Below are 24,278 nucleotides of genomic sequence, written 5' to 3'. Positions count from 1 at the left end.
ATTACTAGTCTCCTGCTTCTTGGGTGAAGGTTCGTTGTGGTGACTCGGTAACTAGCTACTGTTCATTGCTGAACCGAAGAATCGCTAACAATGTCGCGGGTTCTTGTTGGAGTTAAACGTGTAATTGACTATGCTGTCAAGGTAGCTACTTCCCCACTGTCTTGTATTTAAAAGCAATTCAACATTTCACGTGCAGAATTTCCATTCGCGACTTCCTATGGCTATGGTAGCTAGCTAACGTAAGGTGGGTAGATGGATGAAGGGTTAGTTTAGCAAGCTAGCGTTCATTGTTTGAATGTCAAGTCTGTTCAACTAACAACCATAACTGCAATGAAAATACCAAGGTCATTACAGGGTTATCTAGGTAACAGTTAAGTTTAATTTGTCTAGAGTTTGCTACTTCTAGAATTGGTAAATCGATGATCGACTGTCAAAATGTAAAAAGAAAGCTTACGATGTATTGCTGCTAATTCGTATTGCACATATTAAGCTACATGTATAATCCTCATTCAGGCTTCATCACAATGATTTAAAAACATAATCAACTAGGTGTCACAGCATCAGAACAGTTAGATAGGCCTGGCTTGGATAGTGATAGCCTGCTATCAGATAGTTCCAAGGTAAAATATATATATATTTTGTAAAGGAAGCCTAGCACCATATCTATTACCAGTTATTTCATACTACAGTCTGAGCACTCTTGCTTCAGCTGCATCCAACTAGATCCCTGAAGCTGTCTCCATGCACTCCGTTAACTATGTTTGTACCCTTCCCTGTCCCATATGCTGCCCCAACTCTTATCAGCCAGAGGAAGGGATTTGATGAGAGAGACACAGTCTTTGCCAGTCATGTATTATGAGGTGACTAATGTATACGGGATGGGCTTATTGACAGAATTTTGGTGTTTTAAAAGGTTTAATTACAATGGCCTGTAAAATACTATTGGGTTAGTGGTAGGCTTTCAAAAGTGTTCCAGAATTGGTTTGACTGCCTCACAAATGAAATTGGAAAGCTCAGAGCACACCTACATTGAGCCCACAGCAACTATTTATAAGTGCCCAAGACTGCACCGTATCCACACACTCAACTCTGGCACATTGACGGCATGCACTTCATGTCTCCAGGCTCTGCCTTTGTCTGTTTAGTTGTTTGTCTGTCTTTCTCTGACACTTCTGAGTGACTATCCAGTAGTCACTTATGTTCAGTAGGGCATACCATAGCAAAGCTCTTTGAAACTGAATTGGCATTTCTTATTGGAGTTCCGGTAGTCCCACTGTTTTTCAGTCTGTTTTTTTCTTCTGTTTGGTGCCTAATGAAGACAACCCTGCTCTCTCCCTTAGATCCGTGTGAAGCCCGATCACAGCGGGGTGGTGACAGATGGCGTCAAGCACTCCATGAACCCCTTCTGTGAGATCGCCGTGGAGGAGGCCGTCAAACTCAAGGAGAAGAAGTTCATCAAAGAGGTGGTGGCCGTCAGCTGTGGGCCCACGCAAGTAACGGTAAGAGTGACGTGGTGCTCTGGCCTGGCGACGCCATTTTGAAGACGGGCGGACTCAACGGCGCAACAACATTTTCCTTATTCTACATGACATTATACATATCTGTTCTACTCTATTCATTTCTATCTTTACGTCCTGTAGTTTTAGGCTTCATTTCTGTCCGAAACGTTCTGTAGCATTAGGCTAAATCCTCCTTCACAGGCCTTCAATAGCTAACATTTGGAGGGACACTTTGGATCTTGTTTCTTCATTAGGATAGCGGTCATGAGTATGTTTTCATTCTATTGTAAGAAGGATTCTGCCGTTGGTCACCTCCAACTTGACTGTGCTAATAAGTGTATTATTCTGTCATTGTTCTCAGATGGTGTTCTTATATAATTTTGAGAACCCTACCGCTCAAGCGTTTGTATTGTGTGTGTGTATGTGTGTAGGAGACCATCCGTACTGCACTGGCCATGGGGTGTGACCGCGGCATCCACGTGGAGGTCTCAGGAAAAGACTACGAGGCCATGGGACCCCTGCAGATCGCCAAGATCTTTGCTGCCCTGGCCAAGAAGGAGGAGGCCTCACTCGTCATCCTGGGCAAACAGGTCATCCGATGCAATAGATTGTGACACTGCCACACCAATGCCCGTTGACTTTGAAATCGAACCTCATCATCTCATGTAATGCTCACTGATTGTGTTGGTATTTCTTGACAGGCCATTGACGATGACTGTAACCAGACGGGTCAGATGACGGCAGCCTTGTTAGACTGGCCACAGGTCAGTAGTGGTTTCTTCTTGTTGTAATCCTTGTTCTCAGCAGGAATCACTAAACTGATCTCAGAGCATAGAGGGCTTGTTTACTGTTAACTGCTGACTTGGATACCATTTCTGTCCGGAACCGGACCTTTTCTCATGGTCTTTATAAGCATATCGACTTAATGTCAGGTGAAGGGAACAGCTGAACTAGCAGGCCTTAGATTATGTCACTACAGTCAACACAGTCTGCACTGAAAAGTAGACCAAAGGCCAAATAAAGGGCAAAATTAGGGTGTATTTACATGGTTAAACCACCAGATGTCACACTTGGATTGCCTCGTGGCCTACAACGGGTTTACAATTGTCAGGTAGCAAAAACAAAGCCTTTCTATTTAAGTTAATTTGATATTTTCAAATAATATTTAATCTCAATGTGGATTATGACATCCACTAAATGTACGACCTTCCATTCTTGCAGGGCACATTTGCCTCTGAGGTGACCATCGATGGGGAAAAGGTGAAAGTGGTGAGGGAAATCGATGGTGGTCTAGAGACCATCAAAATCAGCATGCCAGCCGTCCTCACAGCAGACCTTCGACTCAACACCCCCAGATACGCCACCCTGCCCAACATCATGGTAATACACACAATGTACATTTCCTCACAGTGTACACACACACACACACACACACACAGCACTTTAATTTCTCATCTCCTTCTCCCTCCACCTACCAGAAAGCCAAGAAGAAGAAGATAGCCAACATGAAGCCAGCGGACCTGGGGGTGGACATGGTGTCGCGGGTGGAGGTGTTGAAGGTGGACGAGCCCCCAACGAGACTGGCCGGAGTGAAGGTGGAGACGGTGGATGACCTGGTTGCCAAACTCAAGGCAAACGGAACAATCTAGAGGCCCCGTGGGAGCCAAAGGGGGAGTGCAGGGTAGACACAGAGGGGTGAGTCTCAAAACCTAAAAACAGTATGACTGTTTGAGATAATATCGGTAACCCATTAGAAAATGTCTGATGGATTCTCAGCATGACGGAGCACTGATTCATTTCACGTTTATGTAACAACTTACCCATGTGAATCATCTGCTTCTTCCACCAAATTGCCTCAACTGTAACACAGACCTTTGCCACAGTGTGCTGTACTTGACCAAGCTTATTGTTTCTGTCTCTAGTTGGCTGTAATATGTAAATTCCCCCGTTCTTTTGCAGGTCTCTGTTTGAGAGATGGAACAAAGTAATTTAGCAAACATGGAGGACTGGTTGCATAAGGCAGAGCCCATCGTCACCCAGCCCTCTGTGTTTAACTCCGACTTCCATGATGGTAGCCTACTGACCTGGAATTAAGGGACACTGAGAAACACTGTCCTATAGGAACCCACACAGCCCAGAGGGTGAAGAAGAGGGCCTGTTGTTATTGTGCAATTTAATTCACATGGTACATCTGTATTATAATTAATGTATCTTCTCTGTGAGTGTAGCTAACTAGTTAAGGAGGACCTAGACTCAAAAAATGGACAAATTCCAAGCCAGTAATGTAAGTCAGTAACTTTCATTCACCCATGTTTCTGTATGTGTTGCACTGTACATTCAAGAGAGTGTCACAATAACATTTTCATCTGTAACATGGACCTTTGAAAATTCTCATGAAACCCTACATTTACACATCTGGTCTATGCAGTTTGAGTTGGATGCCATGTGTAAATAAGAACCCAAAGTTTCAGAGCTGAATGTGCATTCAGGGTGTGTGATATGTCTACTGACTTGGTTTGTATAAAGTTTATATAAATATAATTATTTCTGGGTTGGGTGGCAGTTCCGGTTGAACAGTGTCTCTCAGTAGATGTGGGAAAATGATCAAAAACACACACAAAAGTTGACTTTTTACCATAAGCGCCTCTTCTGTTTAGATCGTACAGGATCCTACCATAACAATAAAGATGTCTTTTTCATATCTGGATCTGCTGTTTTGCAGTGTCATTCTATGTTGCTGTGTTCTGTCTTTCCACATCAGTGTTTTGGTTTTAAGATCGTCTCTTGAGTAGCTAGTACTTGGCAACAACCATCCAGTCACTGACTGTTTGATTATTCCATGTGTAACTCTGTGTTGTTTGTGTCGAACTGCTTTGCTTTATCTTGGCCAGGTCACAGTTGTAAATGAGAACTTGTTTTCAACTGGCCTACCTGGTTAAATAAAGGTGAAATAAAAAAAATAGAGTGCATGTTCTGAACCCCCTAAATCCCTGGGGAAGATGGTACACCATCTTAAGATATAGACCAGACACTTTGGAAAAAGATTGTGTCACATTGATCGATATGGGAATTTGGTTAGCGTCTTTCAGAAAAAGTGTAGTATCGTCAGCCAGCTGGCTTATCTTTACCAGCAATGGAAATACATTGTACAGGACTATTATTTAAAGAATTTGTAAGAAGTTGGGTGATAAATAAAAACATATACAGAGAGGACAGCCTTGCCTAATTCCTCTCTTTAACTCAAATCTAGGTGAGGTGCCATATTTCAATTTGATAGAGCTGTTACCATCTGTATAGAGAGTCTTAATGGCCTTACAGAAAAAATCCCCAAAGACACATTTCTCAAGGGAGTGGAAGAGGAACTGATGCTCTACCGTGTCAAAAGCTTTATAAAAATATAAAAATAATATGAAGCTTTCCTCAGTTATTAGGTCTGAGTAGTCAAGTATGTCTTATACTAGTCTGATATTGTTAGAAATATGTCTGTTCCTGTTGATGTAATTTATATGAATGACTAGAATATTCCACCCTGAAGCCATTTAATCATATGAAATTGATTAGAATCATGTATAACCATAGTTAGCCAGTATAAAAGGAATTGTCTTGTACAACAGACCAGCGCTCTCGTGAATAAACCTTATTGACTATTTTAGCTGGTCCTCCGTCTGTTTCATTTCAATAAGTTTCTTACAAATCCTGATTAGTAGACTGGGTAGTTAATTTAACTGGTTTATGAACATTGAGAACATAATTCTCGTAACAATTTGGTCCTTCGAGCCGGATCTCAATACCTGCCTCTGTCGTCCCAAGGAACTGCTGAAAACCGTGCACGGTCGGATCCAGGGTTTATTTCAGGCCAGTGGTGAACTGGTACACGACAGAGGTGGTGATGAGAACCAACCAACATTGCTTTTCCCCGTCTTCAAGGCAAGGTCGGTAATCTTTATTCACTAATTTGGGGGAATGATTTAAGATATAGGAGACGTTTACTTTGTGTATTAGCAAGGAATCGATTGAGGGAGCAGGTCCTCAATGACCTGAGGTACATGTGTACTACCATAAATAAAAATAGCGAGGAGAGGTGTTATGTTCTGTTAATTACTGATGTCCACTTTAAGGATGGAGCACCCTTGGTCATAATTTGCAAATAAATTTAATGAAAAATCCTACAATGTGATTTTCTGGATTTATTTTCAAATTTTGTCTGTCGTGGTTGGGGTGTGCCTATGATGACAGTTGCAGGCCTCTCTCATCTTTTTGGGTGGGAGAGCTTTCACGGTTTGGTGGCTGACTAAATACTTTTTTGCCCCACTGTATACAAAAGTACGTTGCTTTTCCCAAATAATAGTCATCAATCATCACTATGTAAGGCATTAGAGTATTGCTATGAACTATTGAGCAATCAGTTGTGATGGGTGGGACATTTTTGTTGGAACAAGAACCATCATCGAACTCGTACATAAAATACGATTGGCACATGTGGCATACCAACCAATTCAGTGGCCTTGTGGTTAGTGTCTGCCCTAAGATTGGAAGATTAGGGTTTTGATCCCCAGTCAAGTTATGAAATGCCTCTCTGCTTGGCACTCAGCACTGTGTCCTGTCCATAGGCAGGTTGGCATTTATTGGTCACTAGCTGGCACAGCCACAGTCATAAAATCAGATTTTAAACCCAACCTCACCCACACTGCTAACCCTAATGCTTAACCTTAAATTAAGATCAAAAAAGCCTAATTTTTGTTTTTATAGATTTTTATGAGATAGCCAATTTTTACTTGGCAGCTGGCCCATCTAGTAGAAACTGCTCAGTTCTGCCTCCAGGGCAAGATTCATAACAAATGTCAACCTGCGTCCATAGGGTGTATATGTACTTGTAGACCAAGATGCCTCCCACTATAGAAACAGGCTCCGACAAGGCTTACTTTACTTACATGTGGCATAAGACCTAGATGCACTATTGTAAAGTGGCTGTTCCACTGGATGTCATAAGGTGAAAGCACCAATTTGTAAGTCGCTCTGGATAAGAGCATCTGCTAAATGACTTAAATGTAAATGTAAATGTAAATGTCATGCGCAGTATTGTTCTATGTTATTCTGGTACTAACTAGTTTTGAGTAAATGTGAAGCTCCAGTTCAATTGCTTGTATTCAGAGTCTTTCTTATTACATAAATAAGTACGAAGTGTTAAGACACTACAATGGCGACGAGGATGATTACCTGCAGTGTGCATCATGAATACAGATGGAGTTCGTAGGAAGAGAGGAAGATTTTGACCCTGTAGTACAACAGCTAGCAAGCAGTGAAGACGAGGGGAGAGCTGACGAGAACGAGGCGGCAGATCAAAGACCCGTGGAGCCGGAGGTAAAGAGAATGGCTAGCATCGGGAAAATAGATGTGTTTGATGACACGCAAGAAAACTGGGCAACTTACATTGAACGACTGGAACAGTACTTCATTGCAAACGACATTGCTGATAACAAAAGAGTACCAGCGTTGTTGAGTTTAATTGGCCCAAAAACATACAGTTTGCTAAGAGATCTGACTGCCCCTCTGAAGCCCTCAAATAAAACATTCACAGAGATTGTGGAGATATTGCAAAATCACCTATCACCTAAACCACTCCTCATCGCGGAACGTTTTCGTTTCCACAAGAGAGATCAGAATGAGGGAGAGGGTGTTAGTACATATGTAGCAGTGTTGAAGAAACTGTCTGAACATTGCCAGTTTGGAGAGAACCTAAATGACACATTAAGGGATAGATTTGTTTGTGGACTGAAACATGAACACATTCAAAAACGTTTGCTCACAGAATCAGAGCTCACGTTTGCAAAGGCTGTTGAAATTGCTGTGGCTATGGAAATCGCGACGAAAGATGCATTTGAGTTGCAAAGTAAAAGAAGTACTGACCTGTCACAAATTTCCCTGCACACGTTTTCACGCAGTCGACAGCGCCCCCGTGTGGCCGAAAAATGCAACAGGAGTGACAGAGATGGTCACAGAGCAGAGGACTGCCGTTGCAAAGACGAAATTTGTCACAAATGCAGTAGAAGGGGGCACATTCAAAGAGCATGCAAAGCAAAATTCAGTCACAACAGGAAAACTGAGAAAATTAAAGGGTCTGTGAATGCACTAGCAGAGAACAGTGGCAGTGATTCAGATGAACGATTAATTGGTACGATGGAGTTAAACACAGTGACTTCTCCCAGCAGTAGCATAATATGGGTGACACCAGATATCGAAGGCAAACCCCTCAAAATGGAGCTGGACACAGGATCTGCAGTGTATATAATTTCCACTACTGTCTACAATGAGCACTTTAAGGCTATCAAGCTGAAGAACACAAATGTGTTGCTGAAGACATACTCAGGAGAGAGATTGAGCCCAATGGGGGCGTTGCAGGTCAGAGTGCATTATGGGGGGCAAACACAGCAGTTACAGCTGTATGTGGTGCCTGGAACTGGCCCCCCATTATTTGGCAGGGAATTGCTTTCAAAAATAAAGCTGAATTGGTGTGACTTGAAAATGCTCCACACGTTCCAGTCCAAAGAGAAAGGCACAGACCAAACACTGGAACACTTGCGGAAGAAATACAACACAGTTTTCAGTGATCAGATGGGAACAGTAAAAGGCTTCACAGCAAAACTTGTACTAAGAGATGACGCAACCCCAAAATTCTGCAAAGCCAGATCTGTTCCATACTCCCTGAGACCAAAGGTGGAAGCGGAAATCGATCGCTTGCAGGATACAGGGATCCTGACAAAAGTGGACAGAAGCGAATGGGCCACACCTATAGTTCCTATTGTGAAGAAAGACGGGTCTGTTAGAATGTGTGGGGACTTCAAGGTAACTGTGAATCCAATGTTGCATGTGGACCAATACCCCCTACCACGTCTGGATGACATCTTTGCTGCACTAGCTGGTGGGAAACACTTCAGTAAAATCGATCTGAAACAGGCTTACCTGCAGCTACCGGTTGAAGAGAGTTCCAAACAGTACCTGACAATAAACACACACAAAGGTCTATACAGGTATAACCGCCTGGTTTTTGGCATTGCATCAGCCCCAGCCATTTGGCAACAAACTATTGACCAGATTTTGCAAGGAATCCCAGGAACCCAGTGTATCCTGGATGACATGATCATAACAGGACGCACCGACAAAGAGCACCTGGCTAACCTGGAAGAGGTCCTGAAAAGACTGAAAGAGTATGGTCTACAGGCAAACTTAAAGAAGTGTGAGTTCTTCAAAGACAAGATTGTCTTCTGTGGATATGAGATTGACTGCAATGGATTGCACAAAACACAGGACAAAATCGAGGCAGTGGTACAGTATTGGTACTTCCGGGTTGGAGCGAGCGGTCGCATCCGCACTTCGGTCCGCAGGTAGTATAACTTTTCATTACATTTCATTATAGTACAACGGTTTGATTTGTCTAATCTTATCAATTTCTTCTTAGCTAGCTACATAGCCGTCTTTGTATCAAAGATAATTGCGTAATTATCATATTTCGTCGTCCTAACGTAGTCTACACTGCTATCTGCCCAGCAGCTAGCCGGCTAGCAAACGTCCACCGTCTACCGAATAGCAGCACTGTAGAAACTTTTACACTCAACTGAACGACTTGATTAGTGTAGTGTTAGTGTAGTGTTAGCTAGCTACATAGTTGTCTTTGCTGTCTTCGTATCCAAGATAATTGTGTAGTTTAGAGTGTGTAGTCTTAGAGTGATTATCTTAATTTACCGAGGTTAGCTAGCCAGCTATTTGTCGTCCTTAACGTAGGAGACACTGCTAGCTTAGCCAACAGCTAGCCAACGTCTACCGAATAGAACTTCCGCACTCAACAACCCGGTCGCCTTCCGCTTCGCTCCACAGGTAGTATCACATTTTCATTTCATTTCATTACAGTACAACGGTTTGATTTGTTTGATCGTAGCTAGCTACATAGCTAGCTACATAGCCGTCTTTGTATCAAAGATAATTGTGTAGTCTAGAGCGATTTTCTAGGTTAGCTAGCCAGCTATTGTCGTTCTTTTAACGCAACGTAACGTAATCAACATTGCTAGCTAGCCAGCTAGCCCCCGAATAGCAGGGAATAGCAGCACTGTAGAAGCACTGTAGAAACTGTAGAAACTATTACACTCAACGGAACGACTTGATTAGTGTAGTGTCAACAACGCAGCCACTGCCAGCTAGCCTACAAAGTCAACAACGCAGCCACTGCCAGCTAGCCTACTTCAGCAGTACTGCATCATTTTAATCATTTTAGTCAATAAGATTCTTGCTACGTAAGCTTAACTCTCTGAACATTCGAGACGTGTAGTCCACTTGTCATTCCAATCTCCTTTGCATTAGCGTAGCCTCTTCTGTAGCCTGTCAACTATGTGTCTGTCTATCCCTGTTCTCTCCTCTCTGCACAGACCATACAAACGCTCCACACCGCGTGGCCGCGGCCACCCTAATCTGGTGGTCCCAGCGCGCACGACCCACGTGGAGTTCCAGGTCTCCGGTAGCCTCTGGAACTGCCGATCTGCGGCCAACAAGGCAGAGTTCATCTCAGCCTATGCCTCCCTCCAGTCCCTCGACTTCTTGGCACTGACGGAAACATGGATCACCACAGATAACACTGCTACTCCTACTGCTCTCTCTTCGTCCGCCCACGTGTTCTCGCACACCCCGAGAGCTTCTGGTCAGCGGGGTGGTGGCACCGGGATGGAGCGATCTGGTCGCATCCGCGCTTCGGTCTGCAGGTTGTATAACTTTTTCATTACATTTCATTACATTTCATTATAGTACAACGGTCTGATTTGTCTAATCTTAGCAATTTCCTCTTAGCTAGCTACATAGTCGTCGTTGTATCAAAGATAATTGCGTAATTATCGTATTTCGTCGTCTCCTATCTGTCGTCTCCTATCTGTCCAACACGTTCACCGTCTACCGTAGCACTGTAGTAACTATCACACTCAACTGAACGTCTTGATTAGTGTAGTGTTAGCTAGCTACATAGCTAGCTACATAGTTGTCTTTGCTGTCTTCGTATCCAAGATAATTGTGTAGCTTAGAGTGTGGAGTCTTAGAGTGATAATTGCGTTATTATCGTATTTCGTCGCCCTCCTATCTGCCTAGCAGCTAGCCAGCTAGCATACGTTCACCGGCTACCGTAGCACTGTAGTAACTATCACACTCAACTGAACGACTTGATTAGTGTAGTGTTAGCTAGCTACATAGTTGTCTTTGCTGTCTAAGTATCCAAGATAATTGTGTAGCTTAGAGTGTGGAGTCTTAGAGTGATAATTGCGTTATTTTCGTATTTCGTCGCCCTCCTATCTGCCTAGCAGCTAGCCAGCTAGCATACGTTCACCGGCTACCGTAGCACTGTAGTAACTATCACACTCAACCGAACGACTTGATTAGTGTAGTATTAGATAGCTACATAGTTGTCTTTGCTGTCTTCGTATCCAAGATAATTGTGTAGTTTAGAGTGTGTAGTCTTAGAGTGATTATCTTAATTCACCGAGGTTAGCTAGCCAGCTATTTTGTCGTCCTTAACGTAGGAGACACTCCTAGCTAGCCAATAGCCAGCCAACGTCTACTGAATAGAACTTTCGCATTCCGGTCGCATTCCGCGTCGCTCCACAGGTAGTATCACTTTTTCATTTCATTTCATTACAGTCCCAACGGTGTGATTTGTTTGATCGTAGCTAGCTACATAGCTAGCTACATAGCCGTCTTTGTTTCAAAGATAATTGTGTAGTCTAGAGCGATTTTCTAGGTTAGCTAGCCAGCTATTGTCGTTCTCCTAACGCAACGTAACGTAACCAACACTGCTAGCTAGCCAGCTAGCTCCCGATAAGCAGCATTGTAGAAACTTCACACTCAACGGTACGACTTGATTAGGTAGTGTCAACAACGCAGCTAGCCTACCCCAGCAGTACTCTATCATTTTAATCATTTTAGTCAATTAGATTCTTGCTACGTAAGCTTAACTTTCTGAACATTCGAGACGTGTAGTCCACTTGTCATTCCAATCTCCTCTGCATTAGCGTAGCCTCTTCTCTAGCCTGTCAACTATGTGTCTGTCTATCCCTGTTCTCTCCTCTCTGCACAGACCATACAAACGCTCCACACCGCATGGCCGCAGCCACCCTAATCTGGTGGTCCCAGCGCGCACGACCCACGTGGAGTTCCAGGTCTCCGGTAGCCTCTGGAACTGCCGATCTGCGGCCAACAAGGCAGAGTTCATCTCAGCCTATGCCTCCCTCCAGTCCTCGACTTCTTGGCTCTGACGGAAACATGGATCACCACAGACAACACCGCTACTCCTACTGCTCTCTCTTCGTCCGCCCACGTGCTCTCGCACACCCCGAGAGCTTCTGGTCAGCGGGGTGGTGGCACCGGGATCCTCATCTCTCCCAAGTGGTCATTCTCTCTTTCTCCCCTTACCCATCTGTCTATCGCCTCCTTTGAATTCCATGCTGTCACAGTTACCAGCCCTTTCAAGCTTAACATCCTTATCATTTATCGCCCTCCAGGTTCCCTCGGAGAGTTCATCAATGAGCTTGATGCCTTGATAAGCTCCTTTCCTGAGGACGGCTCACCTCTCACAGTTCTGGGCGACTTTAACCTCCCCACGTCTACCTTTGACTCATTCCTCTCTGCCTCCTTCTTTCCACTCCTCTCCTCTTTTGACCTCACCCTCTCACCTTCCCCCTACTCACAAGGCAGGCAATACGCTCGACCTCATCTTTACTAGATGCTGTTCCTCCACTAACCTCATTGCAACTCCCCTCCAAGTCTCCGACCACTACCTTGTATCCTTTTCCCTCTCGCTCTCATCCAACACTTCCCACACTGCCCCTACTCGGATGGTATCGCGCCGTCCCAACCTTCGCTCTCTCTCCCCCGCTACTCTCTCCTCTTCCATCCTATCATCTCTTCCCTCTGCTCAAACCTTCTCCAACCTATCTCCTGATTCTGCCTCCTCAACCCTCCTCTCCTCCCTTTCTGCATCCTTTGACTCTCTATGTCCCCTATCCTCCAGGCCGGCTCGGTCCTCCCCTCCCGCTCCGTGGCTCGACGACTCATTGCGAGCTCACAGAACAGGGCTCCGGGCAGCCGAGCGGAAATGGAGGAAAAACTTCGCCTCCCTGCGGACCTGACATCCTTTCACTCCCTCCTCTCTACATTTTCCTCTTCTCTCTCTGCTGCTAAAGCCACTTTCTACCACTCTAAATTCCAAGCATCTGCCTCTAACCCTAGGAAGCTCTTTGCCACCTTCTCCTCCCTCTTGAATCCTCCTCTCCCTCCCCCTCCTCCTCTCTGCAGATGACTTCGTCAACCATTTTGAAAAGAAGGTCGACGACATCCGATCCTCGTTTGCTAAGTCAAACGACACCGCTGGTTCTGCTCACACTGCCCTACCCTGTGCTCTGACTGCTTTCTCCCCTCTCTCTCCAGATGACATCTCGCGTCTTGTGACGGCCGGCCGCCCAACAACCTGCCCGCTTGACCCTATCCCCTCCTCTCTTCTCCAGACCATCTCCGGTGACCTTCTCCCTTACCTCACCTCGCTCATCAACTCATCCCTGACCGCTGGCTACGTCCCTCCGTCTTCAAGAGAGCGAGAGTTGCACCCCTTCTGAAAAAACCTACACTCGATCCCTCCGATGTCAACAACTACAGACCAGTATCCCTTCTTTCTTTTCTCTCCAAAACTCTTGAACGTGCCGTCCTTGGCCAGCTCTCCCGCTATCTCTCTCAGAATGACCTTCTTGATCCAAATCAGTCAGGTTTCAAGACTAGTCATTCAACTGAGACTGCTCTTCTCTGTATCACGGAGCGCTCCGCACTGCTAAAGCTAACTCTCTCTCCTCTGCTCTCATCCTTCTAGACCTATCGGCTGCCTTCGATACTGTGAACCATCAGATCCTCCTCTCCACCCTCTCCGAGTTGGGCATCTCCGGCGCGGCCCACGCTTGGATTGCGTCCTACCTGACAGGTCGCTCCTACCAGGTGGCGTGGCGAGAATCCGTCTCCTCACCACGTGCTCTCACCACTGGTGTCCCCAGGGCTCTGTTCTAGGCCCTCTCCTATTCTCGCTATACACCAAGTCACTTGGCTCTGTCATAACCTCACATGGTCTCTCCTATCATTGCTATGCAGACGACACACAATTAATTTTCTCCTTTCCCCCTTCTGACGACCAGGTGGCGAATCGCATCTCTGCATGTCTGGCAGACATATCAGTGTGGATGACGGATCATCACCTCAAGCTGAACCTCGGCAAGACGGAGCTGCTCTTCCTCCCGGGGAAGGACTGCCCGTTCCATGATCTCGCCATCACGGTTGACAACTCCATTGTGTCCTCGTCCCAGAGCGCTAAGAACCTTGGCGTGATCCTGGACAACACCCTGTCGTTCTCAAATAACATCAAGGCGGTGGCCCGTTCCTGTAGGTTCATGCTCTACAACATCCGCAGAGTACGACCCTGCCTCACACAGGAAGCGGCGCAGGTCCTAATCCAGGCACTTGTCATCTCCCGTCTGGATTACTGCAACTCGCTGTTGGCTGGGCTCCCTGCCTGTGCCATTAAACCCTACAACTCATCCAGAACGCCGCAGCCCGTCTGGTGTTCAACCTTCCCAAGTTCTCTCACGTCACCCCGCTCCTCCGCTCTCTCCACTGGCTTCCAGTTGAAGCTCGCATCCGCTACAAGACCATGGTGCTTGCCTACGGAGCTGTGAGGGGAACGGCACCTCAGTACCTCCAGGCTCTGATCAGGCCCTACACCCAAACAAGGGCACTGCGTTCATCCACCTCTGGCCTGCTCGCCTCCCTACCACTGAGGAAGTACAGTTCCCGCTCAGCCCAGTCAAAACTGTTCGCTGCTCTGGCCCCCAATGGTGGAACAAACTCCCTCACGACGCCAGGACAGCGGAGTCAATCACCACCTTCCGGAGACACCTGAAACCCCACCTCTTTAAGGAATACCTAGGATAGGATAAAGTAATCCTTCTCCCCTCCCCCCTTAAAAGACCTAGATGCACTATTGTAAAGTGGCTGTTCCACTGGATGTCATAAGGTGAAAGCACCAATTTGTAAGTCGCTCTGGATAAGAGCGTCTGCTAAATGACTTAAATGTAAATGTAAATCTCTCCCAAGTGGTCATTCTCTCTTTCTCCCCTTACCCATCTGTCTATCGCCTCCTTTGAATTCCATGCTGTCACAGTTACCAGCCCTTTCAAGCTTAACATCCTTATCATTTATCGCCCTCCAGGTTCCCTCGGAGAGTTCATCAATGAGCTTGACGCCTTGATAAGCTCCTTTCCTGAGGACGGCTCACCTCTCACAGTTCTGGGCGACTTTAACCTCCCCACGTCTACCTTTGACTCATTCCTCTCTGCCTCCTTCTTTCCACTCCTCTCCTCTTTTGACCTCACCCTCTCACCTTCCCCCCCTACTCACAAGGCAGGCAATACGCTCGACCTCATCTTTACTAGATGCTGTTCTTCCACTAACCTCATTGCAACTCCCCTCCAAGTCTCCCACCACTACCTTGTATCCTTTTCCCTCTCGCTCTCATCCAACACTTCCCACACTGCCCCTACTCGGATGGTATCGCGCCGTCCCAACCTTCGCTCTCTCTCCCCCGCTACTCTCTCCTCTTCCATCCTATCATCTCTTCCCTCTGCTCAAACCTTCTCCAACCTATCTCCTGATTCTGCCTCCTCAACCCTCCTCTCCTCCCTTTCTGCATCCTTTGAATCTCTATGTCCCCTATCCTCCAGGCCGGCTCGGTCCTCCCCTCCCGCTCCGTGGCTCGACGACTCATTGCGAGCTCACAGAACAGGGCTCCGGGCAGCCGAGCGGAAATGGAGGAAAACTCGCCTCCCTGCGGACCTGGCATCTTTTCACTCCCTCCTCTCTACATTTTCCTCTTCTGTCTCTGCTGCTAAAGCCACTTTCTACCACTCTAAATTCCAAGCATCTGCCTCTAACCCTAGGAAGCTCTTTGCCACCTTCTCCTCCCTCCTGAATCCTCCTCCCCTCCCCCTCCTCCCTCTCTGCAGATGACTTCGTCAACCATTTTGAAAAGAAGGTCGACGACATCCGATCCTCGTTTGCTAAGTCAAACGACACCGCTGGTTCTGCTCACACTGCCCTACCCTGTGCTCTGACCTCTTTCTCCCCTCTCTCCAGATGAAATCTCGCGTCTTGTGACGGCCGGCCGCCCAACAACCTGCCCGCTTGACCCTATCCCCTCCTCTCTTCTCCAGACCATTTCCGGAGACCTTCTCCCTTACCTCACCTCGCTCATCAACTCATCCCTGACCACTGGCTACGTCCCTTCCGTCTTCAAGAGAGCGAGAGTTGCACCCCTTCTGAAAAAACTGACACTCGATCCCTCCGATGTCAACAACTACAGACCAGTATCCCTTCTTTCTTTTCTCTCCAAAACTCTTGAACATGCCGTCCTTGGCCAGCTCTCCCGCTATCTCTCTCAGAATGACCTTCTTGATCCAAATCAGTCAGGTTTCAAGACTAGTCATTCAACTGAGACTGCTCTTCTCTGTATCACGGAGGCGCTCCGCACTGCTAAAGCTAACTCTCTCTCCTCTGCTCTCATCCTTCTAGACCTATCGGCTGCCTTCGATACTGTGAACCATCAGATCCTCCTCTCCACCCTCTCCGAGTTGGGCATCTCCGGCGCGGCCCACGCTTGGATTGCGTCCTACCTGACAGGTCGCTCCTACCAGGTGGCGTGGCGAGAATCTGTCTCCTCACCACGCGCTCTCACCACTGGTGTCCCCCAGGGCTCTGTTCTAGGCCCTCTCCTATTCTCGCTATACACCAAGTCACTTGGCTCTGTCATAACCTCACATGGTCTCTCCTATCATTGCTATGCAGACGACACACAATTCATCTTCTCCTTTCCCCTTCTGATGACCAGGTGGCGAATCGCATCTCTGCATGTCTGGCAGACATATCAGTGTGGATGACGGATCACCACCTCAAGCTGAACCTCGGCAAGACGGAGCTGCTCTTCCTCCCGGGGAAGGACTGCCTGTTCCATGATCTCGCCATCACGGTTGACAACTCCATTGTGTCTTCCTCCCAGAGCGCTAAGAACCTTGGCGTGATCCTGGACAACACCCTGTCGTTCTCAACTAACATCAAGGCGGTGGCCCGTTCCTGTAGGTTCATGCTCTACAACATCCGCAGAGTACGACCCTGCCTCACACAGGAAGCGGCGCAGGTCCTAATCCAGGCACTTGTCATCTCCCGTCTGGATTACTGCAACTCGCTGTTGGCTGGGCTCCCTGCCTGTGCCATTAAACCCCTACAACTCATCCAGAACGCCACAGCCCGTCTGGTGTTCAACCTTCCCAAGTTCTCTCACGTCACCCCGCTCCTCCGCTCTCTCCACTGGCTTCCAGTTGAAGCTCGCATCCGCTACAAGACCATGGTGCTTGCCTACGGAGCTGTGAGGGGAACGGCACCTCAGTACCTCCAGGCTCTGATCAGGCCCTACACCCAAACAAGGGCACTGCGTTCATCCACCTCTGGCCTGCTCGCCTCCCTACCACTGAGGAAGTACAGTTCCCGCTCAGCCCAGTCAAAACTGTTCGCTGCTCTGGCCCCCCAATGGTGGAACAAACTCCCTCACGACGCCAGGACAGCGGAGTCAATCACCACCTTCCGGAGACACCTGAAACCCCACCTCTTTAAGGAATACCTAGGATAGGATAAAGTAATCCTTCTCACCCCCCTTAAAAGATTTAGATGGACTATTGTAAAGTGGCTGTTCCACTGGATGTCATAAGGTGAATGCACCAATTTGTAAGTCGCTCTGGATAAGAGCGTCTGCTAAATGACTTAAATGTAATGTAAATGTACAGGCACCACGACCACAAAATATCACAGAAGTGAGATCTTTCACGGGACTGATCAATTACTACAGAAGATTCCTCCCAAACCTTTCAGCAGTACTCCAGCCTCTAAATCAGCTCCTGGAAAAGAATAGGACATGGCGGTGGACAGAGCAGTGTGAAAATGCATTTCTGGAGGCAAAACGGCTCATAATATCTGAACAGGTCCTGATGCATTACGACCCTGAAATGCCAGTGAAGTTGGCTTGTGATGCGTCCCCTTATGGATTAGGGGCAGTCCTTTCACACACACTGAAAGATGGGTCAGAGAGGCCAGCTGCATTTGCGTCACGAACATTGAATGATGCAGAGAAAAACTACTCACAAATCGACAAAGAAGCACTGGCACTAGTGTGGGGCGTCAAGAAATTCCACGCATACCTATATGGCAAGCGTTTCACACTGGTTACAGATCACCAGCCGTTGCTTTCCATTTTCAGTCCAAAGAAAGGCATTCCGGCAATGACAGCAGCCAGGTTACAGCGATATGCCCTGTTCCTTGCCAGTCATATGTATGACATTGAGTTTAAGCCGTCATCCCTCCACACAAATGCAGATGGATTATCCAGACTGCCGTGTACAAGAGAAAGACAAAGGAGGGTGGATGCAGTGGACATGTTCCATACCGCTCAGCTTGAGGCACTACCAGTCACAAGTACAGTTATCAAACATGAGACAAGGAAAGATGTGACCTTGTCAAAAGTGTACACCTACACCATGTCAGGATGGCCAGCTACTGGCAGAAAGGAGCTGACTCCGTATTTCCAGCGGAGAAACGAAATTACAACGTACCAAGGATGTTTGATGTGGGGAATGAGAGTCATGATACCCCAGAAATGCCAACATCTAGTCTTGCAACTACATGAAGGTCATGTTGGAATTGTCAAAATGAAGCTGCTCGCAAGGAGCCACTTCTGGTGGCCAGGTCTAGACCAACAGATAGAAAATATGGCAAAGAACTGTAGTGGATGTTTGGAAACCCTTCACATGCCTGCTCCTGTCCCAGTCCACCCATGGGAATGGCCCGCAGAGCCATGGCAGAGAATTCATGTGGACTACGCTGGTCCCTTTGAAAAGCACATGTTTCTGGTTATAGTTGATGCCCATTCCAAATGGCCAGAGGTGTTTTGCACTGACTCCTCCACCTCAGCTCAGACGATAGAGTGTCTCAGAACAACGTTTGCACGCTTCGGTTTGCCACTGCAGCTGGTAAGTGACAACGCGCAAGCTTTTGACGAGTTTACAAGATTCATGTCAGTAAATGGAATCAAACACTCAACCTCAGCTCCGTACCACCCTGCCACCAATGGGCTGGCAGAACGCTTTGTGCAAACCCTAAAGCAAGGACTCCGTGCAGCAAAACGAGACGAAGGGACTTTGCAAACAAAACTGGCCAAGTTCCTGGCCTCCTACCGAAACACCCCACATGCCACGACAAATGAAAGCCCAGCCGCACTGATGTTCGGGAGGCCTCTCCGCACACAGCTGGACATCATGAAGCCAAACAGGCGTAATGAAGTGCTGAACAAACAAGCCAAGATGCTCTCCGGTGGCCGGGAGCGCCATCTCCAAACAGGACAGGAAGTGATGGTGCGAGACTACAGAAGAGGAGGGAAATGGACAACAGGGACCGTACACACACAAACGGGACCCAGAACTTACCAGGTTCAAGTGAGCCCAGACATAATGTGGCGGCGTCACATTAACCAAATGCATTCCACGGAAAACAGCACAACAATCGAGAGAGAACAGGCACAGAAAGCTCCTGAGAGTGACACACGGGAACTGTAGAGGACGGTGGGGCAGTAAAGAGACCCCAGGCTGAAAGAAGGGAACGTGTTGATGAAGGTGCTGCTATAGCAGACGCTATAATGGAACAAGCACACACTGAGGATGTTCAGGAGCCTCCAGACAATCCGAGGCGCTACCCAGAACGAAGGCACCGTCCACCAGACAGACTAGACTTATAAACAAACAAACAAAAACTAACCGTTCAAGTTCAAATTAAAAGATGCAAAATAACTACAACAAGTTCTGGGAAATGTTTCAGTTGTGGTTTGGTAAAAGTAACTCTGATTGTATAAGAGAAGGAATGTTATGTTCTGTTAATTACTGATGTCCCCTTTAAGGATGGAGCACCCTTGGTCATGCGCAGTATTGTTCTATGTTATTCTGGTACTAACTAGTTTTGAGTAAATGTGAAGCTCCAGTTCAATTGCTTGTATTCAGAGTCTTTCTTATTACATAAATAAGTACGAAGTGTTAAGACACTACAAGAGGAATGGCCGAAAGGTTATTTGAGGGATGGCCAAGAGGTTATTAGCAAGGGATATAAATAGGTGCTGTGAGATAGGACGGGGGATTTTGTACAAATAGGATAACTTAAATGGTTAATTAACATGTAGTATTAGCCATAGATCCAATTCAAAAGACATACCTAAATAAAATCCTAAAGTGTGAGCATATTGCTAAGGTTTGTGAGATAGGACGGTAATTCTATGCGAACAAATAACTAAAATGGTAAATTAACAAAAGTCAATTAGCCATAGATCCGATTCAAAAGATAATACTGAAATAAAGTCCAAAAAATGGAGAACGAAGGGAAACCTAATATAGCGGAGTGAGATACGAGGTATTAACATCAAAAGAACAAGCAACAACAGAAAAATAGGTTGCTGACTAGGGATTTACGACCCCTGGTAAATAGCTTATAGGTTGTAAACGGTGACACCTAATGTCCGATTAACACCACTATAGATAAAGTTTCAAGAAAGGAAAAGCACACCTAGGTTAAGAGATAGCAAAATACACATCGAGTGTGAGCACACACATAGGGAGTAGTGACATACACACCAATAGTGAGACACACATAGGAGTAATTTAATCAGAAGGAAAGTCAGGAAAGATTTAACCGAACTAGGACAGAATTTAGCAAACTTATTGGGAAAGTGGATAGAGGTAGAGAAAGGGAGAAAGTCGAGAAAAGTGGATAGAGACAGTCAAAAGAAAGGTGTAGATAGTCAAGGGAAACACCAGGTTGAGGGTTAAATACTGGGCTGTCTGAATCCCGGGTTCGTATCTCAGCCTGGGCACCAATAGACTAAAATTAATTCTGATTGTAATGCAACTATTGATAGGTTTTGCCTGGAGAGATATGGTTGTTAGTGTTTGTTTAAGATATAAACTGAACATTTTAATAGCTTGTTTAGGTTAAATTGAAAGACTAATTCATTCTAAATAATAGCGAGGCGATTTTGATGTAATAAGTTGTCTGTTGCCTAAATGGTCTGCTGGAATAACGTATTGAGAATGGAGTCGTATTTAAATTACGGAATCATAGAAGAGACAGTTACCTAAATCTAAAGAAATTCTGAATAATAGCGGAGAGATAATGGCGATAGTGGTGCCCACCGAAATGTTTTTCATTCCTTTGGATTGACTGACATACGTTATAAATACATGGTACTTTTACATTTTGGACATTTCATAAAGGGGAAGCCGAAAGAGAAGAGAAAGTTGGAAAGTTTGGTTTTACTCTTACGATAGAATTAAAGCAGAACTCAGTTGAGTAGGGGTTATATTTTTGCCTAGAGGCAAAATATATATATATATATATATTGCCAGGGTAGTCTTAAAAATGGCTAAATCTAGCAACAAAATTGCTAGGTGGGCATCACTGGTTGGTTGTGCGCGCTGAGCTATATTTGGCTGTAAGGGATTCAGGTCTGAATAGTTGAATCGTAAAAGTTTTGTGACAGTTTCTGGTTATTGATTTTTGGTTTGATTGTTTAGGTGACACCAATGAATTTGAATGAGTTAATCTATTCTAACATTATAATCTGTTTCCATTACGTGGAACCATGTCAAATCGGTAAAGGGGATTGCAGGTTGAGTTCATTTTATTTTAAAGGGACAGTGCACATTAATCACAGTTGTATGTGTCTAATGGCAGGGTATTCCTATCAAGCATTTTGAGAGACTGCTTGCAGACAGACTGAATGTGTTTTACATATTCAACAATTGAGGCAATTTAAAACTAATGATTGGAGGGAGTACAATGGAATTATCATTATTATTAGGTTTTGTTTGTAGTAAACGTTTGGGCGTGAGGAGATTTCCATGTTTCCCAGAGACACGATATCTTAAAGGGGTACACTCACATATGGAATATTAGAAGTTTTGTTTCCTGAGTTTTAATTAAACACGTGAATTCTTTAGGTAAAGGGAATGTTCTGGCAACCTGGTATACAACATGTAGAAAATGTTTGATGTTTTTTCTTTAATTTGTATAACATAGTATGAAACACGACTGTAAAAGGGTGGTATGACCTTTGACCTCTATCATGGCTTTCCTTGGTGGTCTAATCAGCCTCATGGGAGGGCCATTTGAATAATGAATTTGAGGTCAATTGTGATACTGATTTGAAGGTAATTGATAATTATGAATGAGTTTATAGTTCTTTGACATAGTTGTAATTTGAACCAATGAGAAGAAAGAAATGGCATAGTCTTGGATTAATGGTAGATTTATGTTAAGTATTTAGAACCTAATCCAAGCCAACAGGACAGGGATATATGACATCTGTGTTGATTCAGGATTATTGAGAGCCTCGAGATAACCTTAATCAACCTTTCCAATAACCTTAGAGATTGCCACCATAGACAGGTGATTTTTCTCAAATCCATGAGTTCAGACAGTGGGACGTTTAGTAAATATTTGGAGACCCCCATATTTGATACTGACTGTTATGAGGAGAGAAGCGACAGACAGATAGCAGAAAAGGCAGACGGAGAAGCCCTTCCCGCACTGCTGAGGGGGAGGGAGGGGGGGAGGGGCAGGAAATGAGCAAGATAGAGATAGAGCAGAAGGAAAGTGAGTAGCATGAGGAGAGAAGATAGGAGTGACACAGAATGGGTAGATAACAGTTACTGAGTGGAGACAAAAGGAGACTGACACTGAACCATTGCCTAGAAATTATTCGGCACAACAGGCCGAAATAGTAGCATTGACTAGTGCCTGCGAAATAAGAAAGGAGAGAAAGTTTACTATTTATACAGACAGTAACGTACAGCAAACTTGTACACATTGTAAAATATAATACAGAACGTGACCTACCCTTTGCATCACATTTTCATACTGGGAAGACCTGACGTTCGCGATCTCCCCCTATCTGCAAGTCGGGCCAATCACAACACACCTTATTTTTATCAGAGTTGAACCAACCAATAAGAATGTTTGAACATTAAATTCACATTTCTTTAGAGGCAAGTGGAAACATAACCAACCCTGTTACACCTGCCGATGCCATAGAGGGAGCCGAAAAGTTCACTCTGCAGTACAGCACACTGCAGGGGGAGGCCGACCAGTGGAGGTGGTACTTTAACAGTGTTGAGATAAAGACCAACTCCCACTACACAGTGGGCCAGAAGAGCCTGGTCATCCATTAGCCCAACCGGACCGACACAGGACCTTATACTTTGGTCCTAACCAACCCTTTCAGTACTGTCACATTTCATAGGAAAATCACTGTTCTCTGTAAGAAAGCAGGTTCTCTGGTTGAAGCTCGCCTTATTTGTCTGAAGCATTAGTCTGAACACTACTTTTTATTCCACTTTATTAGTTAACAGCACCATTTTCATCTTGTGCACCCGTAATTACTCGCATGTCTCTAGTTTGGTAGTTGAATCCTCTAACTTAATCCTTTACTGAAAGCCACAACATGTTTCCCTGTCTCACAAATCCACTTCACATCTTTATTCCCTTCAACTCCTCCATATGGAACTCTCATGTGGAAATGGCAATAGTTCTCCTGCAGTTCCACTGCCGGTGGCCAGGAGGCACCACAGAAGCCCTGCTGTCCTTTTCTGCCTTGACCAACGCCACCAGTGGTGCTGGAAACTTCAGCCTGACCATGCCTGCCTCAGGACCTCAATGGGAAAATGGTCCTCTGTATGGCCAATCACCCCCTCCATCAGACACGGTGCAATATTACTGCCAGTGAGTTACTTATTCCCTATTCCATGCTAGACTATGTAAGGTCCAGGCATGTTGCAGGTCTGCACAACAAGCAGAATGTTTAAGGACTACACAGTGTAACTAGTGGTCTCATTCCTCCTTAGCTGGTCCTGCAAAGTTCCTACCGATGGTCTTGACCACAGTGGACCAAGAGGGTAAAATAGTGGTCACCATCCACTGCAATAGCCAGGCCACGCCCAAGGCTATGGTCACATGGTCCAAAGGTACCGAGCTCTTAGCCAATGGGTTGCATTACCAGATCAGCGTGGACACTGCGCAGCTCAGCATCCATGATTTTGACACCAGCACCGCTCAGCTCTACACTTACACCTGTAACTGTAGCAACCCACTGGGCAGCAATGGAAAAAAGACTCTGGGTATGTCATTGACCATTTTCTCAGGTGGTGGTTAGCGGCCTGTTTAGTAGTAACAGCTTTGGGATGCAATTTGACATTTTACCTGGTTTTACATGTATCTTGACTGTAGTTAATGTCAAATGATATGGAACATCCCTGTAAGCACTGCTCAACGCTGATTTCTCTCCCTCCATTGCTTTGAAGGCTTTGTCATCCAGATGAGCGGACCAGACCTCCTAAATATCACTAAAAATGGCAGCCGAAGGAAAAGAGCCACAGAGGGATTCCCTCTGTTAACATAAATGCAAACCTCTACATGTTAAACTTAAAGTCAACATTATGTTTCCACCTCACCTTTGACACATCAGTGGAGAGTAGGCTCTGTGCTGCTCTAACAGATTGTACTGTTGTCTGCGCTGCTCTAACAGATTGTGCTGTTGTCTGTGCTGCTCTAACAGATTGTACTGTATCTGTGCTGGTA

The 24,278-nt window shown here is 45.7% G+C and overlaps 3 protein-coding genes and 1 pseudogene across 4 annotated transcripts; all 4 read left to right on the top strand.

Annotated features, from left to right (window-relative positions):
* etfb (electron transfer flavoprotein subunit beta) lies at positions 1 to 4,206 on the top strand. Of its 2 annotated transcripts, none has more exons than XM_029626893.2 (7): positions 1 to 141; positions 1,341 to 1,499; positions 1,931 to 2,089; positions 2,201 to 2,263; positions 2,721 to 2,879; positions 2,978 to 3,194; positions 3,459 to 4,206. In XM_029626893.2, exons 1-6 carry the CDS (start codon positions 91 to 93, stop codon positions 3,146 to 3,148), a joined length of 762 nt encoding a protein of 253 aa, XP_029482753.1. In that variant the 5' UTR covers positions 1 to 90; the 3' UTR covers positions 3,149 to 3,194; positions 3,459 to 4,206. The 2 variants fall into 2 exon arrangements, with proteins under 2 accessions (XP_029482753.1, XP_029482762.1); XM_029626902.2 differs by lacking the exon at positions 1 to 141 and adding an exon at positions 150 to 244.
* A 3,183-nt stretch (positions 4,207 to 7,389) lies between these two features.
* LOC135564639 (uncharacterized protein K02A2.6-like) lies at positions 7,390 to 8,904 on the top strand. Its single transcript, XM_065010010.1, has one exon. The coding sequence runs from the start codon at positions 7,677 to 7,679 to the stop codon at positions 8,883 to 8,885; it is 1,209 nt and encodes a 402-aa protein (XP_064866082.1). The 5' UTR covers positions 7,390 to 7,676; the 3' UTR covers positions 8,886 to 8,904.
* Positions 8,905 to 17,518: 8,614 nt separating this feature from the next.
* LOC135564638 (uncharacterized protein K02A2.6-like) lies at positions 17,519 to 19,640 on the top strand. The gene has a single exon (XM_065010005.1). The coding sequence runs from the start codon at positions 17,597 to 17,599 to the stop codon at positions 19,214 to 19,216; it is 1,620 nt and encodes a 539-aa protein (XP_064866077.1). The 5' UTR covers positions 17,519 to 17,596; the 3' UTR covers positions 19,217 to 19,640.
* Positions 19,641 to 23,220: 3,580 nt separating this feature from the next.
* Positions 23,221 to 24,278, top strand: LOC135562998 (uncharacterized; annotated as a pseudogene).

This window comes from Oncorhynchus nerka, linkage group LG3, assembly GCF_034236695.1.
Source record: "Oncorhynchus nerka isolate Pitt River linkage group LG3, Oner_Uvic_2.0, whole genome shotgun sequence".
In the NCBI taxonomy this organism is placed as follows: Eukaryota; Metazoa; Chordata; class Actinopteri; order Salmoniformes; family Salmonidae; genus Oncorhynchus; species Oncorhynchus nerka.
Note: the sequence above shows the minus strand (reverse complement) of the source record. Positions and strands in the feature narration are given on the sequence as shown.

Excerpts from the sequence above, each read along its gene's own strand:
- LOC135564639 (XM_065010010.1), top strand. The coding sequence starts at position 7,677 with ATGGAGTTAAACACAGTGACTTCTCCCAGCAGTAGCATAATATGGGTG.
- LOC135564638 (XM_065010005.1), top strand. The coding sequence starts at position 17,597 with ATGCATTACGACCCTGAAATGCCAGTGAAGTTGGCTTGTGATGCGTCC.
- etfb (XM_029626893.2), top strand. The coding sequence starts at position 91 with ATGTCGCGGGTTCTTGTTGGAGTTAAACGTGTAATTGACTATGCTGTC. Across the intron at positions 1,500-1,930 it reads GTGGGCCCACGCAAGTAACG|GAGACCATCCGTACTGCACT; the intron begins GTAAGAGTGACG and ends GTATGTGTGTAG. Across the intron at positions 2,090-2,200 it reads TCGTCATCCTGGGCAAACAG|GCCATTGACGATGACTGTAA; the intron begins GTCATCCGATGC and ends ATTTCTTGACAG.